The sequence below is a fragment of the Phalacrocorax carbo genome, chromosome 7, assembly GCF_963921805.1.
Source record: "Phalacrocorax carbo chromosome 7, bPhaCar2.1, whole genome shotgun sequence".
Lineage (NCBI taxonomy): Eukaryota > Metazoa > Chordata > Aves > Suliformes > Phalacrocoracidae > Phalacrocorax > Phalacrocorax carbo.
Window position 1 is genome coordinate 9,503,366 of NC_087519.1, and position 23,792 is coordinate 9,527,157.

The following is a 23,792-nucleotide window of genomic DNA, read 5'->3' on the forward strand; positions in this document are numbered from 1 at the left end:
CTCAAGCACCTCTGAGCCCTGCCTTCCTGGGGACGAGTAGATGTGAAGGCCAGTGTGAGTGGGGAGTGGAGCCCGGGCGTCCTGCCCCCTGCTTTGCCCAGCCCCACACCCCTTCCATTCCCCTTGCAGGAGCACCCTGACCACCACAGTCCCCAGCACCCTCCCTCCCTGCACTGAGTGCTCCCCTCACGAGCCCCACCCTCTCCTGAGGGTGGAGGCAGGGTGCCCCTTGCTGCAGCTCTCAGCTGTCCCCCCACCATCTTGTGGGGCACAGCAGTAGCCCCAGGAGACTCTTTGCCTCAAGGTGAGACCGTCCTGCTCCGTGCTTTGCAGCATGCATCCAGACAGTCGACCACACCGTGCGAGTCAGGGTGGACGTGAGCAAGACAGGCTTGCCACCCCATGCAGGGCAACTCCCAGAGCCTCTTGGGCAACACCAAACTGTCACCAGGGCCCATTTCCTCCTGGGAGCCTCTGTGTGGGGAGTGGAGGTGGGGGGACACAGCCTTGCTGCAAGGGGGTCTGCCTGGGGCTGCCCACCCCCAACTCAGAGCAGCTGGCTCTCTTTGACCAAGAGTGAATGGGGCTGAGCCCAGGGGCCATGCTCCCTTCTGTTGACCAGGAGAAAAATGAGCTGTGGGGCCTCTCCATGCCCCTGCCAAGGCAGCCTGAGTCACTGGGTGCTGGCCCCACTGTGGGGCAGTCCCAGGAGGAAGATATATGCTTTAAACGAAACGCCAAGATCCTGCATGCATGCACAGACATGCAACGGCCCTGTCAAGGCTGCCATATATCTATAAGGATATATGTGACACATGTCCCATCATTTCCCGGAGTGATTTACCCAGTGCATCCTCCCATGAAGACAAGTTGGACTGGGGCTGCATGAACCAGGGCAGTACTCTGAGAAGGTGCTGGAGGTGGGACTGGACACCTCAGAGCTGCAACCTAAAACACCCCCTCCTCTGCTATGGAGCTTCCTTTAATTAACAAACAGAAACAAAATGCTCCTTTCTTCCTATGGCTTTGAACCATGTGATCTTTCCCCAAAGAGCTGGGCGAGACCTCCAAGCGGATCCCAGCTCATTCCTCTGCCTGCAGATCCCCAAGATGCCTTTAAGTCTTCAAAAGATGAAAGACTGCAGCCCAGGCAAGCTGCCCAAATTTGCTGATGGCATCTAATTGTGGCCTGCAGGCTGAGCAAGCAGCTCTGATTTCTGTGTTGATTAGGCAATAATTTGAGTATATTAGTTTTTCTTGTTTGCTTTCTTCTCAAAATGACAGATGGCAGAAAAATGCTGCGGATGGTCTTGAAGAGACTGACAGCCACACAAAACCATTCTTGAGGCTCGTTTGGGCCCTGTGCAGGCAGCAGGGCATAGACAGCTTTGGAAAGAGCTGGGGACATGCAGCTCCAGAGCACTTCGGTATAGCAGAGGAACCAGCTAGCGATGCAGACATGCCAGGGAGGGTCAGCTGGGAGTGAGACAGCAAGTGAACCCAGACAGCAAGTGAATGCTGGCCCATGGGAGAGCATCGGGGTGCAGGCTCCTTCCTGCAGTCCTGGGGGAGCACTGGGAGGTTGGGGCTGCAAACCAGTGCCGTGCTTGACAAGTGTACAGACCAGCACCTCTCTCTTCCCATCCATGCTGAGGCTGAGGAAAAGGGAACTCCACCTGCCTAGCCCTTTACCCTGCATGAGCAGAGCTCAGCTGGCTTTGGCTGGACTGGGGTCACTTGGTGGGGACACCTAAAGCAAGTGGATGTTGTTATCCAGAGGATGGTGCTCCCTCAAAGCAATGCTGCTCATGGCCCACCCACTGTTTTTGGGTCTCGCATTACACATGGTTTCTGCAGGGCGGTACACACCAGGAAAGAAGAGATCTCCAGCTAAAAAAAAAAAGCTGAAATCCCTAAACAATGCCTGAGCCCTAATTGCTAGAAGCAGTGTTGATAGTTGCATGTTCTCCTGCCAGCTACGTGGTAGGACCAGTCTTCAGCCCTACCCTTGAGCAGCTCTTAGACACCTTAAGAAAAGCAACTCAGAGGCACAGAGGAGCATTTTATAACACAAGGGAACTTGCTAAAGCCTGGTAGCATAGGCCCCAGCAATTATGCTCTGTGGTTACCCTTTAGCAGAGGAAACCAAACTGCAGAGCTTTTCTAATCTATGGTCTCACTGAAATGGCAGCGTCCCCAGAAAAGCGGCTTGCAAAGCCCTTGTACAGCCTAGGAGGCAGCAGGTCTGTCCCACCCGCTGTCCCTTGCCCCTCTCCCCTGTGTCTGGAGGCCGAGGACAAAAGCTAATAGCTTTTTTGCTGGCCTGATAGTCTCACCTTGCTGCACTGCCTTGCACTGCCCCTCCTTATCGACCTGCAGATCAGCACTTTGCCACTGCAGTCCCATTGGAGCCGGCATGCTCCACTGGCTGCCCACCCCGTGAGAGCCCATTAAAGGACCAGCTTCTCTACAGGCTCCTTTGAAGGGCCAGGGTAATGCTGGGCAGGCTGGCAGGGCTGTGCCAGCACAGGTGCCTGCAGCGGTGCAGGCAGAGCACTTCCTATGGTGGGTTAGACCAGATCCTTTCCATCCATCCTACAAGATACTAACTGTGTGGCAGGACACATGGGGCAGATATCACTGTGCTCCAATCACAGATATCAAGTTGCTTAAAAGCCCTGTTGGAAACTCCATGTGGTGTGAGCCAGCACAGTGCCCGCTGGTGGCAACACTTGCCTGCTCCACCACTGAATTTGGCCCATCGTGTCCAGTGCCCTTAAGAATGGCAAGGTTTGCCAAAAAAAATCAGTGGAATGACACTGGGGGAAGAGGGGAAGTTACGTTTGCTGTTCTGTTCTGGAGTCATGGGACTAGGGCTGGCAGTTGTCAGATCTCAGTTGCCTTGGGAAGGGTCTGGGTGAGGGTTGTACTGTACTGGTCCCAGCTCGGTCTCCCCCAGTTTCTCATTTTTACGAGCACAAAAAAATACTTGAGAGATGTAAAAACAAAATCTAAAGCACACAGAAATCCCTCCCTCTTGCCTGGAGAGCTCGGGGTGGCTTCACCCTGGAGAGGAGGGAACGGGGGCTCCTTGGGTTGCTGTGAACTGTCTCCGCAGATCTTATTGCAGCCAACACCGGGCCAAGGTGCTGTGCTGGCTCCGAGAGGTGACCGCAAAGCCAAGCACCCCGGGAGCCTGGAGGTGTCCAGGGGAGGGCAGAGCTGGAAGCACCATCTCCACTCTCTGCAGTTTTGTAGGCACTGGCCTGACAGTCCCTGCCTGCTTGTCCTCGCCTTTCCCTCCTTTATCTCCTCGCAGCTCCAAGGATACACTGGAATGAGGAGAACTGGGTAAAACCAGGCAATACCAGGACTTCTCCCAGGGAGGGACGTGAGGCTGGGCTAGCCCAATCCTTGCTCCTGGCTGGATTTACCCTGGAGCTCATGCTGGCTTGCCTAGCATGTTGGTGAGCAGAAGGGAGACAGATCAAATTGTCTCCCATTAAGACAGAGAACCAAGGAATTTGCCTCCCCAGGAGGCACCAGTGACCTCTGGTGTCACTCTACACACAGGCCAAAGCCACCTCCAAGGACTTTAATGCCCAAGAAGCACAGCCAACACTCCCAGCTACCCCCTTCCCTTCCTGGAGCTCCCTCCCTTCTCAGATGACTGTCTGGAGATCCACCATGGAGCCCTTTGCCCAGCTTGACTCGCTCTTCCAGAATCAGTAGGCAAAGCAGCAGCAGCCACTACCGGTAGCCTTTGGGCACGTGGGGTGAAGGGGGCACTGGAGGGTGACGATAAGTGGAGGCTCGGAAGCCTTCATGTAGCACAAGTGAGTCTCCAGGCATTGCCCAGCATCAAAGGTAACTTGTTGCTTGTGCAGGTCCTTGAGGAGTGTCCTGAAAGCAAAGCATCTGAGTCAATCCAAAACAAAAGCTTTATTGGCTGGCTCAGCAGAATGGCAAACAAACTTTCCACCGGGGTGGGACGGAGTCGTGGTATGGTGAGGGGATCAAACAGTTCATTTAGGTCTGGGTTTTCTCAGCCATTTTTTCAGCCCTCACCATTAAATATCACTCAGAGAGAAATGGTTGGGAAAAGGTCAAAATAAAGCAAGATATTTTTTAATTAAAAAAATTCCCTATCTGGATCAAAGTGCCAACCAAACATGAGCCGAATTTACAAATTATTTTTCTTGTGCTCTCTCCTTCCTTCCAGGAAACCACATTTATTGGCAAGTAAATGATTGTCCTGAGAGAACCCAAGGGCTCTGAGAGAGAAGTCAATGTCCTTGGGGAGCAGGCAGAGAGGGTGAACGTCTCTGCGAGTGGTGCAAATATGGGACACTGTGAGAAGCAGAAGCATGAGTGACTGCGGCTGTTACGCTGGGAAACATGCAGGTCACCAGGGCTCAGCCAATATCTCTGACAGCTTTCCCAAGAGCTGGATGGGCTTCAGGAGCAAACACACTGAAGTGGGAGGGAAAGGAGCAGGGGCTTGAGCAGCCAGCAGCAATTCCCATGTCAGGAACTGCCAGGCTTTGCTGGGAAACTCCCTCATGCCCCGAGCCTGTTTCTGGTCCCGGGTGGACCGTGATAAGGCAGGTTTTGGTCACACTCTGCTAAGTGTCCTCAGTGGACTGCTGGGACGGACGCCAGTGGCTGGGTGATGGCAGTGGGAGCACAACTGTGTTGGCTCTTCTTCAGGGCTTGCACAGGTGAGTGATTTATTGACAAGCAGCATGAGATGTCTTACGGCGCCAAGAGCAACCCCCAGCCAGAAGGAGGGACCCACGGCTCCCTGGGGAGCCCACGCCCCCAAGACTGCGGGCCACCTGCCACCCTTTCAGCCAGGGAGACCTGGTGTCCTTCCCTTGCTCTTGGTGGCAGGTTTCTCCTGCGCACCCAAGTGGATCAGCCCCTCGTTCCAGCTCATTAAACCCGCTTGCGTTCATAGTCACCATCAAAGCCGAATGGGTGGTTTATTGCCTGCTTGTCTTTGTTGCTTTATAAATATGACTGGCTGCTGGTGACACTGGTTTAAGCTGGGGCATTCAAGCTCTCGAGAGAAGGGTGGTGTGGACATCTGGGCAGCTCTGGTCTGCAGGGCTTCCTCCTCCCTGTTACCTGGTGTGATCCATCCACACTTGGATCACGCCCCAGCTGCCCACACCCGCAGGGTAAGACAGGCTCCAAGACCTGCGGGGAGATGATGCTTAGGGGCGAGGTGCTTGATGACAACCCATGGACTTTATGCTCCACCTCCCTGGCTGTCAGCTGCTGCCCAGGCACCCCGACCAGACACCTCTTCACCCGTGTAGGCCCTGGGTTGTCCTTGCTCTCCTCCGGGGAGGCTCAGGGAGGAGGGTAAGCCCTGAGGTGACATCTCCTCCCAGGTCTGCAGGACTTTCTGGGGAGGTGACAAGGGCTCCTGCCTGTCCCTCTGGCCCTGGGCTCGGCCTGCCTGCAGGCCAGCGACCGGTGTTCGAGGGGGGGGGCGGGGGAGGGCTGCAGAGGAGCTGGTTTGCGGGCAGGCATTGACCTCTAGCGACGGGCGGCAGCGTTCCCGGGCGCAGGGCGGGCCCGGGAACTCCTGCGGCTCTGCCCCTGGGCGAGCTGCCTGCCTGGCCCGGCCCGGCCCGGCCCGGCCCGGCCCGGCCCACCCCGCGGCATACTCTACCGCTGCCCCGCCCGCCTCAGAGACCCGGCCCGCCTCGGTGAGATCATGACGGTGACATCATCGTAGCGTCACCATCTTTGCGCCCAGTAAGAAGGGAGGAAAGCAATGACGTCACCACCACGCGCGTCCCGCCAGCTTTAAATTTTAAATTGGCGGCGGCGGCCAATCGGCTTCCTCCGGGTGCTGGCCTCACCCTCTGCTGTCGTCACAGTGCCTTGCCAATGGAGTGCCGCGCTCTACGCACGCACGCCGCGGCGGGCCAATCAGCGGACAGCGTCTCTCGAACGGCCGGCGCCGCTCCTCCCCTCCCTCCCCGGCCCGCCGGCAGCGCGGGTGCCTCATTGCGCCGGCGCGCCACCGCCGCCAGCGCCGCGGCCCCAATGGGGAACGAGGACTAGAAGGGGCGGGCGCTGGGCGGCAGCCAATGAGGACGCGCGAGACGAGCGCGCCAGCAGTTGTACCGGGCGATGGCGGCCGGCGCGCCCTGAGGGTGGTTGTTGGGCAGTCGTGAGGCGGCGGGAGGGACAGACGGGCGCCATGTCGTGTTCCCACAGCGTGGTGTTCCTGCTGGACACAGCCAGCCCGGGGCGGCGGGCGCGACTCCAGCGCGGCGCCCTGCGGCTCCTCAACCACCTGGGCTGCCGCTTCGGTCCGTCCCGCCTCCGCTGGGCCTTCAGGTTCTTCGATTCCCTCGGGGGGCGCGGCGGGGCCTCCCGGGGCGGCGGCTTCCGCCCGCCGGGACCCCGCGCCTGGGCCGGCTTCGAGGAGGAGCTGTCCGAGCGGTTCGGGGCGCGGGGACCCGCCGCCGTCCTGCCCGGGCCGGCGCCCCGCGCCGCCCTCACCCACAACGGCCTCAAGGAGACGCTCCTTGACTTCCAGTGGGACCGCCCGGAGATCGCGTCCCCCACCAAGCCGCTCCGCAGGAGCCGGAGGACGGGGCTGGTCGCCGGCGAGCCGCTGGAGAGCCAGGCACCCCCCGAGGGCTTCGTGAACGCTGTCTTCCTCTTCTCCCCCTGCCCCCACTCGCGGAGGGAGCTGTGGCAGTTCTTGTCGGGGAGCGGCGCCCCCTCCTCCCCCCGCGAGCCGCCCACGGCCCAGGAGCTGGCCGAGAAACTCCTGCCCAAGAGCGTCCAGGAGCTGATTGCGGACCAGAAAATCACGCTGTTCTGGGTGGACACTGCCGAGTGGTCCCAGGTAATGAGGTCATACTGCACGGCTTTCGACTGTGACTGCCGGAGGGCCATCTTCCACGCTACCCTCCCTCATTAGAAGGGAGAGCAGTTCTATGCTGTAGTCTCTGGGTGGTTGGGAAGGTTCTTCAGTTACTACCACATACTCTTGCTCAGTGAGACGCTGAAAACTGGAACAGTAGTTCTCCCCGTGGAGAACGGGGATGGATCAGCAACTGAGTAATTGTATGGTGTTTATTGATGGGTCGTCTTGTGCCTTGAGTTAAGTAGGACTGACAGCTATTTGGAATCGCAAATAAGCAGGCTGACAATTCAGGTGTCTAGATACATGCTTGAAAATATTGGCTACCTCTTAATTCAGTGGGACTAGTATTTTCTTTATTGGGTCCCTGATAAGGTTAATAAACTCCATAAAAACTTGGAAAGCACTGTGTTAAGATGCTCTGTATGCATTTCTCATGCCAGTTTTTCTAAAAGTGTGTGATCTCTGTTCGGGTGGAGGTTATCTCACAGCCAACATTAACCCGTGACCTCTGTGTTACTTTATTTCAGCTGATCGCATCCCCGGATCATGTTGGATACTGGACAATGTTTGAGCTGATCCGTCAGATGGGAGGCACCATTTTGCCAGCTGAAACCTTAGTGCAATGTCTGAGTCACCACGAGGCAGATCTTGCTCATGGCTTTCTTGGAGACCCAAGTTCCCCAGTGCCACTGGCTGTGCCTTGGACCATGCTTCTGCCGTGGGACGCGACTTTGAACTGCTTATTCTCAAAGCCCTCTGTGTTTCAAGCAGTATTCCCCCGGCAGGAAGGGACATTGTTTCTCAACACACCTGGTAATTAAAGAAAAAAGTTAGGTGTGGATAGTAATGACTGCAATTTCTCATGGAGAGTCCTTGATGAGTTTCCTTTGTGACCAGTATGTGTAGAAATAACTTCAGATGCTTAAGAGCCTAAGTTTAAAAAAGAAAAAAAAAGCCCTGCATGTGCTCTAGTCACAGATACCAGACCTGTTAGCCCATATTCCCGATTCAGGGTCTTCAGTTTACTGTGCTTCCAGAGATTTGGATGTGTGAAAAGACTTTTGCTGGCTCCACCTTATGTAGGTGTACACCCTTTTCTTCAGCCTCAGCTTCATTTTGGCTAAACTAAGAACACAAGTATAAAGCCTCTTCAAAAGAAAGCAGATTATCTTTAAAGCAACATGCAGTGCACACTGGCTCTTTCTTTAGTGGTCCCTTTGCGCGCTTAGGTCCTTCATGAGAGATTGGGGAGATCAGCTCTGCAATACAATTACTGTAGAGCTATTCCCATTTTAAACTCTGAATTTATTTTTCTTGTGTTGAAGTTGTCTCTTCACCTAGACGAAAAGCCCATTTTACATGCTTTGGAACTTTTGCTTTATCTTATCCCTTGCACAGGAGGAAAGAGGCAGGAAAGCTGTGCTGTGATCCTGGAACCGCTAGCCATGGGCCAAAGACAACTGCATTGTCCAGTCAACATCTTCCTGAAAAGTAGCTTGACAAGTTGGAGCTTGATGCAGGCTGGCTGCTTTCTTACAGAGAGCTGGATATTGCAGAGCTCACAGGCTGAGCAGGCAGAATGTAATGGGTCACTGTTTCATCAGCTGTTAAGGAGTTTAGTGACTGAAGAACTGCACATGGTAAATCTTTGCCTTAAACTACTGTCTATTCTGAAATGATCTGTGACAAAAGGGGGGACAGTGTATCATGTTGTGAAGGAAATAATAGTGGTGTTTGTTGCACTGTAAATTGCTCATTTGCTGCTAAATTCAGAACATTCTTTAGAAGATCTTGTAAGTCTATAATCTGTTTGTAAAGTATCTGTACTCCTTAAGTCTCCATATTTCTAGATAATGTAAACTTTTGCTTTTTCTTTTAATGTAGGTTGCTGAGGTGTCTCTACCTGAAACTTGGTGCCCTTGCACTGCTGTTTTATCACCACTTTCTGAGAGCACCGCAGTTCTGACAATACTTGGTACCAAGAAGACTGCTGAAGCTCAGCAATGGAACCTTGAAGTTGCTGTAGTGGAGAACTCTTCTCAAGACCGTGCTCTTCACCTCCCAGATGTAGTGAATAGTGTGTTGAGTAAAATTAACACGTCAGTGGAAGATTCTCTGGCCGGTATAGGTACGTGTCAGGAAATGCAAAACTTACCATATTTTGGTTGTCTCTAGATTTGTTTCTGAGTGAAAAAAATCTAAAGCTGATGATTTCCTCAGGAAGTCTCTCATTTTTATGACTTGTTAATTTTGTCTTGCCTTCTGTGACTCAGGCCGTGTGATACAGAAATCTGCACTGGTGTACCTTTCTGTTTTGTTGATGGAACATTAGTTTCCATTAGTTTATAGGTAAAACACAGCTACCTGTGCTTGGGGACAAGTTTTTAGAATGAGTTTTCCTAAAATGTGACACAGAGGGCATCAATGGCCAGTAAAGCCTTAGGGTGTGGCTGCAGGGAGGCTGCTTTTAACTCACCTATTTTCTGTTAGTGAATCTTCTTACAAGTCTCCCTGCCTGAGGTATTGGCTATTAAATTGCCCCTCTAGGAGTAAAGGCTTGGAAGCCTCTGCTTTAGAGCCTCTCTGAAGGCTGGGACCTTCTGCCACTTCATCTAGTTTCCTTCTAATTTTTTTTGCGTGTCTGCTCACAGGAGAAGAAACTCCTATTCCAGAGTGGGTCCAACGGGAACTGTCACATACAGGGAGCTGGCATCCTTCAGTGCTTGAAGCATGGTATCCTGCATCGAATGCTTGCGGAGCGAGCTCAGATCTGATGGAGTCATTCAGGTATTTTCCTGTAACATCTCTGAGTATCAACCAGGGATTTCTGCCTCCTGTTAAGGGAGTATGGCTGTAGTGTTGCTCAGAGTTTTAGAACTAAATGCTGCCCTTAGTGCTTTTATTTCTGTACTCAGTTTACTGTGTGCTTTTGCTTCATTATGTTGTGGTGTATGTGACAGAAGGGACTGGGAACAGGCTGTTTGGGTAGCAGTTTGTGTGGATTAAGATCTTGACAGTTTCACAGGTGAATTTAAATGACCAAAGCTACTTGGGGAAATGTCAGACTTCACCACATCTTATGGTTTGATAAGATCCACTGTGAGATACTGAAGATAGGGGTTCTGTATCAGTTAGTATTTAACAGGAATGAATAAGCCTGCTTTCTTCAAAGAGCTTGCTGAGTGAAACATTAAAAAAAAAAGCACCTAATGCAGAATAGCTTAAATTGCCACAAAACTACATGAGCAGCTTTGTGCATGGGTCGGTTCCATATCCATTGTACACTAGGCAACTCTTGTTATGCTTGTTTCCAACTTGGTGTGATTCTTTTGAAAGGGTGGTTTAGGTTTTTTGTGTCTCTTAAGTAAGAGTTTTGGGGAGCAGGCATTGGAAGAGTAGTAGCATGTGTTGCTTTCACTATATTGCTGTGGATTGGCACCTAGGAAAAACCTGGTTCCTGCCCACTGGGAACAAGGGACATGCCTCTTACTCCCATCTTTTTTGATAACTGTATTGAACAACTGTTTTGTATAGGCTTCTGCAGGTTCCTTGTGCTAATGGGAGGGATGATGCAGACCAATCTGAAGTGGAACTCTCAGAAAGTCTATCCGAGCTGTACCAGAGAAAATTCAGTGAAACGTCTGCTGCAGCTGGACCAGGAAGTAACAAAAAAAGACGTATGTATACTTTGGGATTATATGTGCGTGTTGTCAGTTAAAGATGGACTTATGAGCAGGCCTTTTTAATGCATGAACCCTAGAGATCTGTACTCTCCTGAGCAGTGGCATGCTTTAGATTTCTTTTTATTTAGAGACAGCATAATTTACATATTAATATTTGGGTTGTACTAAAGTACAGTCCTAATAACTGTGATTCAAGGCTGCGCAGTGACTGGCACAACTGCTAAAAAGCAGCATGCAGAGGTCTGCAGTTTCACTAGTTGTGGAAATAGGGACTGCTCCAACTACTAGTAAATGCTGTGACCCCTCAACTTTGCACTAATTTAGAGAAATACAACACTTTCTTCTAGAAGAGTTTAATCATTGCTTTTCTGTACACTAACCAGAGTGGATTGTACCCTGACCTGATGTATCCCTAAGCCTTGCTCTGTCAGCTATTTCTATTTCTGTGACATAAAATTGCTTCCTATATACGAAACTTCTGATTATACCTATATAAGTTCTTACGCAGAGCAGCAGTTTTCACCTTTTTATTGAAAGAAATAGCTGCCTGCTATGCAGCCTGTACATTTATTTCATGGAGAAATACAAACCTTTTGGGCCATGTTTTCAACTAGGAGGTTACTACTCTCACTTGATAGCAACACAGAATTCAGTGTTATGCTCTACCTTGGGTGGAGTTCCTGCCTCAGTGTGTCTGATGGTAGAACTAATTTTTTGTGGCATTGCAGGCGGAGTTCCCCGAACTCCAGTCAGGCAGAAGATGAAGACCATGTCCAGATCCCTGCAGATGCTCAATGTAGCAAGATTGAATGTAAAAGCTCAGAAGTTTCAACCTGATGGTGCGCCACCAACAGCGAATGAAAAGGTTCCACAAAAGCTTTCAGCCAAAAGATTAGATGAAAAGGTGGAAGAAAAGGAAAAGGCACTTAAAATATCAATAGGTGTGTGTTATGAGTCCTGATATTTGTAGGAGGTCATATGGGATTTTTATGGAAGGGAGAGGGAAGGATAACAATGAATATTAGCCTTGTTTCCGTCTGAAAAAAAGCAATAAGGAACTATCTTTTTTCTTTTTTTTTTAAACACAAGTAGAGGGAAGCATCCATCAAGGTGTAACTAGAAATGCAGTCGTTTTTACTAATTACGCAGAAGTAACGGGAATCTACTGACTGCTACAGTAACTTGAAAGCTTGCTGACCTACTTGCAACTAAGCTTATAATTTGTCATGCATTGGGACCTAGGACTGCTTCTGTTAGTGTTCTGTGGTCTGGATGCATCTTTGCTGGGGAAAATCTTTTTGACCTGCTCTGTTCCCCTCTTCAGCTGGAATGAGTGTTTTATCATAAGGTGTGATGAACAGGCATTTAGTTAACTTAGACCATCTCCCTTGCAGACTTCAAAACTGAGGAGGAACTGCAGTCCCATTTAATTGCAAGCTACCAGAAGGCTGTTGCTGAGGGAGTTCTTTCATCTGTGTGTGCCCAGAATATGATCATGGCCATTAAAAGGTTCTTGAAAGTACAAGATGCCAAAGAGAAAGAGGTAGGTAAGAGCATGTGGGCAGGGTTGTTACTGATCTGGAAATTAAAGTTTTTGCTATTTCATGCTACCTTTCCTTCATCTTACCTGAAGGTTTTATGCAGTTGCATATAGTTGAAACCACAACCGCTCACTACTACCTGCGCTGACCCAAGAGTGAAAAACCGTATGTAGCTGTAAAGAATGTAGGAAAATCCAGTTCAGTTATCGGTTTACACCTTTGGTAAAGATTGCAAAAGATATTTTTTTGTTTAGAATTCAGAATGAGGTCAATGTAATTTCACTTATTCAAAGGCACTATTTTTAAAAATACATTCTTTGCAAGCCATATTTTAAAAGATGTGTGCCTTCTGGTTTTGCTGTACCTGGCAAATCTCCACCTACTGCTTCTCCAAGAAAGAGAAATAGTTCAAGGTATTTCCTGCTTTAAGTCTATAATAGCGTTAAATATTGTGACTCACTGAAACCAAAATCAGTAAACTTGTGAATAATTGAAAAAAAACACTGTGAAAGACAAATCTGTAGTTACTGAAGAAGGCCTGAAGCTGTAAGCAAGCGACCTTCTGTGTGATTTCAAGCTGTAAGTTCTTCTATGTCTCATGTCATTGTGACTTTGCTACTGAAAGAAGAAAAGAATTCCTTTCCTCAAAGAAAAAAATTGAGCTATTCCCAAAAGAATGGGTCAAGATAGGAGCAGGGGAAAAAAACCTGTCCTGCAGACAGGGAACAGACTTGAAGTTTTTTGCTGTAATTCTGTGTCTCTGCAGGTGGCTTGTGTGGAAAGAGTCAGAAACCATCTCCTGAAACCCAGCAAAATGCTCAGACAACAGCATGGCTCACAGAAGGAAACCAAAGTCAGAGAGTATGAGACACACTATTTACTTCAACTTCCGAGATACTGTGGAGTTGGGTAGCAGTTTTTAATGGTGGCTTTTTTGTACAAGTGGAAAAGTATTTACGTGGCGTAAATATTCCAAGGAGAATATCTGGTCACAGTAAAAACACTTCATTAAATGCAAATATACATGCTGTGTGATAAGCATTGCAGCCTGTATCTGAAATGAGGCATCTCCCCTGCCACCAAAATGAAATGCTAATCAAATTATGCTGTCAAAAGGAGCCACTTCCCCTCCCATTGCTTATTTTGAGTGTATGTTTTGCGGTAAATATGCTGTTTCCACCAGAAAAAAAGGTAGTGAATGACTACTTGTTTTCTTAGGTGCCGACTTCAGGTATTTTTGCGCCTTGAGTTATGTCTTCAGTGCCCTTCACTGCAAAGCAACACTGATGAAACTGAGCAGCTGTTAGAAGAGGCAAGTAAATTATAGACCAAGTTGTGTTTCTGGATGGCACTAGAAATGGAGACCTGGAACCTGTAGTTTTCCCCTGATTTTACTGTAACCATTTTATACTCCTTGCTAAAAAAATCTGGTATTGCAACTGTCACCAGCTTAACCCACCTTCCCACCTTTCTCTTCCAGATGACAGATATGCTGCGCATTTTATGTCTGACTGAAGATGCAGGGTATCTTACAAAATTTCTAGAGGAAATACTAGAATTGTAAGTTCTTTAGGTTGATTTAAGTGTCACTGGGGACTGTGGTTCTGCTGGATATCTTTTGAGTAAACAGCAATCTGCAGCTTTCATTTACTGCGTCTTTGTAACTTTCAGTTTAGATATGTTCTGCTTGTTACACTTGTATCTTGGTTAAAGAAAAAGTAGCTGATAAACAAGAAAACTAATTAAAAATCAGGTTTTTTCTTTTAATTGACACAAATGCAAGAATTTATTTCAAACCTTGGTATTGAAAACGTTGACAGTTTTCTGGGGGATTGTATTTAATGGGGGTTCTCTGATGTTCTAGGTATATGTATTCTATACCAAAGACCCTTGGAGATATTTACTATGGTCTTGGTACACAAATACCCCCGAAGCTGGTGTCTGTTCTGCCTTCAGACTTCTTCAGTGATGACTCCATGACTCTGGATAGCAAATCACCAGGCTTTCCACTGTCCTTATCATCTGCCTTAACTCCCAGCGCTGTTTGCCTTCGCACTGAGAGTGATCAACTGGAGGAGCTGCGCACCAGATCTGCCAAAAAGAGAAGGTAATAATTCCAAATAGGAGGCAGCTTGTTGCAGCCTGCGCTGTGGCTGAGGACTTAAGTAAGCTACAGCTCAGTCATCTCTGTTTCTGTTGCTGGATAGCTACTTGGGGCAAGCTGACACCTGCTGACAGCTCTGCAAGCCTGAAAAATATTAAGGGCTCCCATTTTTAAATTTTAATTTACCATTGTGGACTATATGAAAATATAATCTTCATTCTGTGTGAGTATCTTGTGCACAAGTAGAGTTCATGAGCATCTTCCATGAGAGGAAGAGGACGTTGTACTCTGCAGTAGGTGACCCTATATTGTTAAAGTTAAAACTGTGATTTACTGTAGACCTTGGTGTTGGGGATTCTGTGACATTTTAGCAATTTGTGAAATGGGTTTTAATGCCAACCTTAAAATTAGGTATAGCTATGTGTATTGCAAATCATCTTTCAATGTTGTAACCTAAGTGAGGTACCAACACAAAGAATTTGCAATCTGAATCTAGGTAAAGACTTCCTGTCTCTAGAGTCAGTCGCAAGTTTAATTGTCATTAGGTTGATATCTACATTTCTGATCTTATTTTAAGTTAATCCCTGTGTACTTTCTAAAGGAATAATGTATTAGCCAGACACAGGAGCATGACAGAAGCACCACAGAACTTGCGTCAAATTGAGATTCCCAAGATAGCCAAGAATCCCATCAGAAAGGTAAGTCTTCCAAAAGAATTGTGTGGGGTTGCTTCTGCAAGGGTGCAGCAATGTTGTGAAGTGACACTTAAAACTTTTTGCTCTGTGTTCACTTAATAAGTATGCCCTGTAATCAGCTGTACAGAGGTCAAAGCAATTTTGTAGGAGAAATTGAAATAACGCGTGGTTAAGAGTTTACAGTTAATATCCATAATAGTTAAAAATAACATTAAACTGCCAGTGAGGCTAACTTCTTTTTTTGTTTCAGGAGAACTCGCGTTCTTACCTTGCCTCTGAGAAGTCCCAGCAAATGCCTTTGTTGCAGAAAGAAGCAGTGCAAGGTATATTGACTTCTATCTTTTCCATGGAAAGGTGTGTCTTCAGCACATGATCTCCCTGTAAATTTCAGTGAGCTGTGATGAAATTATGCTGAAGCATACTGGAAATCTGAAGGAAGTTTTGTGGAATTCTGCAAAAACTCTGAGGAAAAAAATAATCTGTATATTCTGTATGTGCTCACGTGCAAAAAAACTTAAATCACTTATCCTGCGAAGAAAATCTTTCATTTCTTCCTTGAGTCTTGCAATTATTTCTGTAGTTTCTATCCAGGGGTGGGGGGAGGGGTGGTGGAAGTGAGGACAGGAGTGACCTCTTGTATCTGGAAACAGGATGCCTCTCTGCAAAATACTCAAAATTAAATCCCATCTGCATTCTCTGAGCCTACATGCACTTCAGTTGAGATTTTGTAGCTCACTTCAGGTTACTCCATCTGGGACACTGGCTGCTTTTTCTGCTATGGCACCTGCTTGTAGCTTATGGCTGGAATAATGCAAAAAATGCAAATTTGTAAGAGAAGTCCAGGATGGCTTTAGAGGAGGATATGTTCCAGTAGCAGAAAAACAATTTTCCAATGCTTTGTGGACTCTAAAAAGTTGTTTTCGTACACTGGTATGTGATGTTCCTTTCTCTAGTGGCCTAATAAAATAATCTTTCTGTAGTTTTTTTTCCCCTTTTTTCCTTCTAATCTGATCATTTATTGCTTTGTATTGCCTCACAGAGGTTACAAAGGTAAGGCGGAACCTCTTCAATGAAGAGATACTTTCACAATCAAAAAGGTCTATGAAGAAGATGCCTAGAAGCCAGTCAGTATCTGCTGTGGAAGGCCTAAGATACAAATGCACTGACAAAGGCACGGAAGGTAGGACATGACTTGCACATGTAGGATTGTTGCAGAAGAGCTTTTGCTAAAATTCCTCTTCTTGCATCCTCAGTTCTTTGAAACAACTAATAACACTGCTTTTAACAAAGGAGAAAATATTTTAGATCAGTGCTATAGTGTTTGGATAGTGAATAGGATGGTATTGAAACAGAAACCTGTTTTTTTACTGAATTCTCTCCACCTCATAAAACAAATGTTAAAAATGCTTGGTTAAAAAAGGATTTGTGAATGAAAGATAGACAATTAACCTACTGAGATAACTTTTCTTCAAGACAATCAGTACTATTAATAAATAATATTGAGAGAGTGGGAAGGGAGTGTAGACACTGGACTCTGAAATATATGATAATACCTTATGACGGCACAATGATTCCATATGGGCTGTCATTCTTAAACTGAAGGATATACAAAACTATTTATTTATTTGTCCTAACTGCTTTATAACTGTACAGTGTTATAGCTCTTGCTTGATTTTTAGATCACCGCAAGCTATTGACCAAAAGAGTTGCAGAAACACCACTACATAAACAGGTGTCCAGGAGACTACTACATAAACAGATCAAAGGCCGGTGAGTAAGCTATTCCTGAATTTCTTCAGTAAGTACTGGATATTTAATTAAAGGCTGTGAGCACAAAAACCAGGTATCTTTGTGGTCGAAGTGTCACCTTCACCTAGGGCCACAAGTGGTGGCTAAATTCTATTGTCTGAATGGGAAGAAATGCTGTTTGCTTCATTGTGTAAGTTAGGGTACTTCCTGCAGCCAAAATGCTTTTAAGGTTCAGTTGCTGCTTCAAGGACTTCTGAAAAGGCCTGTGTGCTGTAATTTGTGGAGTCTGGGCTGAAATTTAGCATTTATTTCCATGCAGAACTGTTACCTATACTGCAGCTAGGCGGTTACCCATACTCAATCAAATGTTCATAGGAGGCAAAGCGCTTACTAACTGCTCACTTAGAGCAGCCCACAAAGCAGTGTATTGTTGTAGAATAGAGTATTGCTTCTCAGTCTTTATGGTAAGTTCTATTTTTGTAAATGTGAACATTTATGCTGAGTCCAAAATGTTTGCTGTTTCTCAAGGTCTTCTGATCCAGGTTGTGACACTGGTGTTGTAGAAGAGTCTCCAGAGAAGGCCATGAATGGTAAGCACTGATTTTCTTGATTAAAGGTGTTTTTGCTGTGTTGTAGCTTGTAAGACAAGCATGTCTCAGTTTAGGTAATTCATGAGTAGTCAGTATAAAAGAATTGTACTATTCTGTTGGTGGAGCACACCCTCCCCTGATAGAACTACTTGCTGCTCACTGCTTTGACAACCCTGTATAGCAGAAGTTAAGAAAGGTAGTTAAAACTCTCTTAAATGAAAATACACGGAGGACTTTGGGGGTGAACAAGACTCTAAGCTGCTGTAATTACTGTCAAACCAGCACACAGGGTTGGCTCTTTTATGTAACTTCATTGTGTTGTGCTGTGACCCTAATATTGCTGCGATTTCTACTGTAAGAGATAGCCACCTGGCTCTGTGGAGTGGCCCTGTGTTATGTTGGCTACTGCTGTTTCTTATCCCTGGGAAGGAAGAAGAAAACAGCATTGCTGGGCAAGCAGGAAGTTGCAATCACTAGTAAAAAGAGACAGGAGAATTAACCGATCATGTAAACTGGATGTAACTTGAATTGAACATGGCTTTTCTAGCATTCCTTTCCATACAGTTGCTAGAGAGGGATGACTGAGTAATCATGACTTAGAGGAGGGGGCATCATGGCTTGGGAGGAGATTTGTATGCATTAATGTTCCAAATCCCCAAGGAAGTTGATGCTTTTTTCTTTGCACACTTGCCTCTGTTCATGAGATAGTTAGCTGTATGGAAGTTTCTTCTTAGAGTATGTTCTTGTCAGCTATGAAGATGTTCCCATCTTCACAGGGAGAAAGAAGGCTCAATCTTCTATATTCTTACCTTTTCAGAAGCAGGTTTGAGAAGAAGCCCGCACACCAAACAGCTGTTTTTGAATAGGACCTGCTCTGGTGTGTTCTATTCCACTATGCAGCCCAGCTCACAAAATTCACAGCGAGTCCATCAGGGACAAGAAGAGGAGAGCTGTACACTGCAGGATGTGGAAGGTACTGAATGGGATTTGAGCAGGCTGATACTGCTGATCTGAAAAGCTGGCATGGATGGCTCTAAGTTTGATTTGGCTCTACAAGAGACTAAGAAGCTAAGAGCTATCATGTAATATCTTCTGTAGACAGAAATTCAACTCCAGCAATTATTTTGGAACTGGGAATCTGAATTTGGAGGATAGTAAAGCAGCTATTTCTATGATGAATGCGCTGCCAACTTAAGAAACCAGTCAGGTCCATCTAACAGAATACCACTGATTGTCAGCCTGCATTCCTTAAATGCAGTGAAATCCCTGTAGAATATGGGACAGAAATCCTAAAACTACTTTGTCTACTCTGGCAGTGTAAAGCAATGACTGATGGGGTCTTCTTCGCTGGCTTTCTCAGTGGGATTATCAGCTATAAATGGTGACATTTAGTTTTTTATACTTACTAGAATCCTTAGTCATGAACCAGAACTTTCTTAAGCTATAAGCTATAAATAGAATAAGAGACTGAGCTATTTTGTACTTCTCTTTCTACAGTTGAATATTGGTTTCATATTGGGAAATAACAGTAATTCTGGTGAAGCTTTAGCATTCACCTACAAAAGAACACGGCAGGGCTATAGGCTTTGTACACTACTTGTTCATACATCTAAAGTGATTGAGACAATTGTTCGTGGCTGGTTACTAGGTGCTAGTTGAATTGTACTGTTCCACTTCATAGGCATTAAGCAGCATTCAGAGAGCCCCACTGTCCAGACTCCCAAGAGGTTTTTCTTTGGTGCAGTCATTGACACGTGTAGCTCTGCAGTGAAACATTCACCTGGAAGGAGGAGAAGAAGAAAAGATTCCTTACACTTAGAGGAGCTGACTGCCTGTCAGGTACAAACACTTATCCCTCTCTCTTTCTTCCCATCCCCTTTTTCTATTCTTCTGTAGTGAGACCTACACATCTTAAATTTAGTGTTTCTTTTAAGACTAATCAAATGGGTTTTGTTTTAAATCTTGAGAAGTAAATATCAAGAGGGGTAGATAATACTGCTGAAATAGGACAAGCGTGATTCTTTATTTTTTTCCCCTGCAGACTCCTAGAAAAGCACCTCATAAACTTGCCCAGAAGCCACTGAATTCTGCCAGTAAGCTACCAAGGAGATCACCTCGCATTCTCCACAGGACACCACAGAAGCTGGAGAAGACTCTTGGCAAAAGTCCAGCTGCTAAGCAGACCGCAGCTAAGTGTTTGGGGAAGTACTTTTCTCATGCTGTACAAAGGGTTGAGTCACCATCTGCATCAACTGAAAGTAAGAGAGTTGACTTACTGCAAGTAACTCCTAAGGATTGTTCTCCAGCAGAAGGACTTTCCCCTCCTTGCAGAGAGGCTGGCTTACAAATACGTGAACATGAAGGGCTAGCAGTGCTCAATGCCTCATTATTGCCTCTGACAGATTCAAATGTAGCTGCTTCTTCCCCCTCTGCCATCCAGGAAAGATATTTTACAGAACCGCAAACTCCAAGACGTTCCCTGAAATACCTCTCAAAATCTCCAGTTGGTACACGGAGGCAAATCTTCTCAAAGGAAATTCAGGTGCGGTCAGATCTGTTATCTCAAGCAACTGAAAGTGCTCCCAGGAAACCTGAAGATCCAGGTTCAGGATCGTGTACCAGCCCACTGAGTGCAGAAATATCGCAGCTTGCTGTGAGGCTAGAGCCTCCCTTCAGTTCTCCTTTCCATGAAAGTTCCACGAACACTGTGGCAATCTCCTCTTCTTCCCACACGCAGGCTAGGGAGCCTGACTGGGAACTTAGTGCATCTAAACCATTTTTTCAAAAATCTCCAGGTATTACTGGCACTTCACTGAGGTCCCTGCTTCACACATCCAAGCAGGCCAAATGTGAACCAAATTCTGGAGGAGAGAACCTCACACTTGCATGTGCAACACCTTCTAAAAATAAGGACAATCATGATGGTGGTGGTAACTCTTCTGTAGAAAGCCTCCAGCTTTGTCAGTCCCAGGTTACTGAAAATACCCCTGTATTGGAGAAAAACAAACAGGTGGATGTTGGCTCACAAAAGTCTTCGAGAGACGACTTGGAAGACTTAGAAAAGCATTTGTCTCCAAAGCTGCCTTCTGGAGGGCAGGCACATGCACAGAATGCTGAGATGGAGTGTGAACAATTGGTTAAGGATGGGAGCTCCAGTGCAAACGCCTGTGCGTCCTTCCTGTGTGGTTCTCAAACAGTTAGTGATGACTTGGAACCAAGAACACTGCTGAGAGAAGAATACACAGGGCTGAAGGTTCCAAGTCTTAAGAGACACTCCAGATTTGCCCTGAATACTTCACCTCTTATGCCAAAGTCTGCTCCTGCCTATTCTTTACGCTGCACTGCAGACAGGAGACAGCGGGAGGCTGCAGCACGGATGGGAAATCCTCAACTTCTAGCCAAGCTCTCTACTCCTAAAAGTCGTTGCAAACTGCCTTCTGCTATCCCACCAACATATGAAGTTGAACTTGAAATGCAAGCTTCGGGCCTGCCCAAGCTTCGCATTAAGAAAATTGGCTCTGGCTCATCTTTGGAAGTTCAACCTGAAGCAAGTGCCAGCAAACCCAAGGGAGGAGAAAGCCCCTTTGATGACCTTGCTATGACATGGTGTAGCAAGCATCCGGGAAAACCAGCAGCTGCCTGTGTTTCACCGTCCTGCTTTCGCTCTTTCCACAGTACACCTGGGAAAGGTGGAGGACAGACCTACATATGCCAGTCATACACCCCAACAAGCTGTGCCTCTAACGCCAACTCCCCGTCCCCCTTAAAAGCAGTTCCCCAGACACCTTCTCCAAAGCAGAAGGGTAAGACTACCCCTGACGCTATCAACGACTGGCCTCGGAGAAAGAGAGCAGCAGGCAGTGCTGCTAATGCTAGCTGTGGTCAAAGTGAGAAGAATCCTGATGAACAGAAGAGAATGTCAACAGGCAGAGAAGGAGAGATTAAGATCTTAGAGCACCATGGCAGCAAAGTAACAAATACTCTTGGGGAATTTGGACTGGAAGGGATTTACAGGCTCCAGGATCAGGCCTCTCCTAGTGATTCTGAACCCAGGGCTGATGAGGACTCTGTCATGGGAACTTTTGGCTTGAAATCTCGGAAGCGGGTCTTTACGTATCTGTCACCAGAAAAGGAGGAGAATTGTGATGCCAAGAGATCTTGCACTGATAGGTGCAACTTGGATCTCACTGGCTTTCCCGCAGATGAGGGCAACAGAAGCAAACCAAGGACGGACTCTCTACTTTCTGAGAAACCAGGAGCCTGTGCACTCGTAACTCTTGAGCACAGCTGTGTAGGGGATGATAATGTCTTCCTTTTGTCAGGTAATTAAGTGGCACAAGTGGTGCTCCACTGAAAATGAGAGATGGTTAAAAATGTGGAGTAGACAAAACCAAGAACAACTGTTTTCTGTCTGACTATCTGAGGGAGAATGAGGTGGAGGGGGAGGGTGGGTTGTAAATGGCATGGAAGCTAATGATGTGGAGAGGCAGGCTGGATGTGGGGAGTTCATCAGTGGAGTATTAATGATGGGAGAGAGATCAGAGAAACATGGAAGACCAGGAGGCTGGAGGAACTAAAAGAAAAGTTTGAAAACTTGGGGAGGATCCCGATTGCATTCAACTGGCAATTTATTTGGGTTTGTGTTGATGCTGCTAGCTGTTTCTGCCCAGCATCCAGCACTGAAGCCAACTGTCTTAAGCCTAAAGCTTGGCGACTTCAATATGGACTGGAGCCTTGGCAGGGGTTGGTCCTGTGGATGTTGGTATTTGTCGGTGCACCAATTCTTCTATCTGCCTGAGGTGACAGGCCCACTGGAAGTGGGTATTGGAAGTGACTGCCTTGCTAGCAGTCATGTATTGGTAGGTGTTTTAAGTTTAAACAACCTCTTTGCTTTCACTCTGGGTACAGATGATTCAGCTGACCTTGGTGAAAGAGGCTGCCTCAGCTCTGTAAGCAAGGCCTTGTGAATTTCAAATACTTAATCCTGTATTGTTCTAGAAATTACATGTTACAGAGGACTATGGCAGATATTGTTCTATAGTCGTTGCATGCCCTGAAGCATTAAGCTTCAGTGACTGTTTCCTCTTGCAAGGAAAGGTTTGTACACAGAGGCAGTGTCTTATTCAACAGGTATCACAGAAAAATGGGTGACCTTTAAAGCAACATTAGTCCATATTCAGGACATGAAATAATAGCAGTGTTTAGCCTTAAGCTGGGCCTGTAAGAGACACTCTATACCTACAGACCTTGTTTTTATATTTACAGACCTTCATGGTTATAACGATTTTCTTCTAGGGTGCATGAGTTAACTGAAGAGTAACTGTGTTTAATATGAGTGAGGCACTTTTCTACTAAACCACCTAAGAAAATGAAATGTGCTAAGAGCTAATTCCAGACTGCTGTTTACCTTTCTGGATGGCAGAAACCCACTGTGCCAGCCTAGATTTTGTTTCAGATAAACTCAAAGTATCACTTGTACTGATGGAAGTTTCGAGGTGGCATAAAGGCTGTGTACAAGTTTTACCTGAAAGCAGTCTTGAATTGTCAGTTTGCTGCAGCGTCTTGCTGTGCTTCTCCAGGCTCCACTCCACCAGTGAAGAGCACGCTGTCTGCTAGCAGCCTTCTGGCACTGACCCAGTCTCCACTGCTGTGCCAGGGACAGACACCGCCATCTCGGAAAAAGCATGTTCAAGGTAACCGCCTGTGCTGTAAGGAAGGGCAGGGCTTGAGCAGACTAAGTGCTCTCTGCTTGCCTGCAACTAAATGAGGACAAAAGCATGTGGTGCTAGGGATTGGCCTTTGTGCAGAAAGCCTGTGGCTGTATCTGCCACTTCTGCACTTGGTGTCTCTATCTCATGCTTCAAAAAAACTTGGCATGAACGAGTAAGTTTGGAAGGGAGGGGAGGTAGCAATGAAGAAAGAGTAGCTTAGTAGGAAGTGCAGCTTACTGTTCTTGTTGTTTCTAGTTGGTATTTGGCTTCTTGGAGTCACCAGTAAACTCTGGCAAACTGTGGCTTTAATTTATTCTTTCTATTTTATAGAAGAGGAATCTGACACCTTTCAAATTACTGCCAACCAGGAGCTGTCTTCATTCCCCATCATGGCTTCCAGGAAGCGTCCCCTTAGCAGGACTTACTCACGGAAAAAGCTGCTCAGCTGAAGTTTGGAGCCAGAACAGTATGGGAAACTTTGCGTTATCTCAGCTGTACAACATGCTTTTTAACAAGGATCTTGTATTTGGTGCTGGACTGGAGCTGTCTTGTGTGGTACGAGACTGGCCGCAAGCATATGACCGCAGAAGTAAGGACTGCTCTAAAAGGGTATTGTTGGTTTTGGGTTTTTTAACCTCAGTTGCAGCATCTTTCCATCTGTTCAAAGCCTAGCTCGGTCTTTCTGGCACTTTTGCATGTTGCAGTGAAGGTTCAATTCTACTAGGTAAAGAGGGCCAATTGTCACTTTTCTACGGCTTTCTTGTAAAATAAAGTGATGTGAATTTTTATTGTGTCCCTTAATCAGAAATCTGTCTTTAGCT

General features: G+C 46.9%; 1 protein-coding gene across 3 annotated transcripts; it reads left to right on the forward strand.

The window, feature by feature from the left end:
- The first annotated feature begins 6,071 nt into the window (after positions 1-6,071).
- TICRR (TOPBP1 interacting checkpoint and replication regulator) lies at positions 6,072-23,759 on the forward strand. Of its 3 annotated transcripts, XM_064456229.1 has the most exons (22): positions 6,076-6,877; positions 7,426-7,711; positions 8,297-8,538; positions 8,783-9,026; positions 9,550-9,685; positions 10,433-10,575; positions 11,310-11,522; positions 11,976-12,124; positions 12,889-12,983; positions 13,341-13,434; positions 13,603-13,682; positions 13,987-14,229; positions 14,828-14,924; positions 15,172-15,244; positions 15,961-16,101; positions 16,601-16,691; positions 17,199-17,260; positions 18,078-18,233; positions 18,942-19,099; positions 19,302-21,582; positions 22,840-22,953; positions 23,302-23,759. In XM_064456229.1, the coding sequence occupies exons 1-22, from the start codon at positions 6,221-6,223 to the stop codon at positions 23,418-23,420; spliced, it is 5,874 nt and encodes a 1,957-aa protein (XP_064312299.1). In that variant the 5' UTR covers positions 6,076-6,220; the 3' UTR covers positions 23,421-23,759. The 3 variants fall into 3 exon arrangements, with proteins under 3 accessions (XP_064312300.1, XP_064312301.1, XP_064312299.1); XM_064456230.1 differs by lacking the exon at positions 22,840-22,953 and having other exon boundaries at positions 6,072-6,877; XM_064456231.1 differs by lacking the exons at positions 22,840-22,953; positions 23,302-23,759 and adding an exon at positions 22,556-22,833 and having other exon boundaries at positions 6,072-6,877.
- Positions 23,760-23,792: the final 33 nt, after the last annotated feature.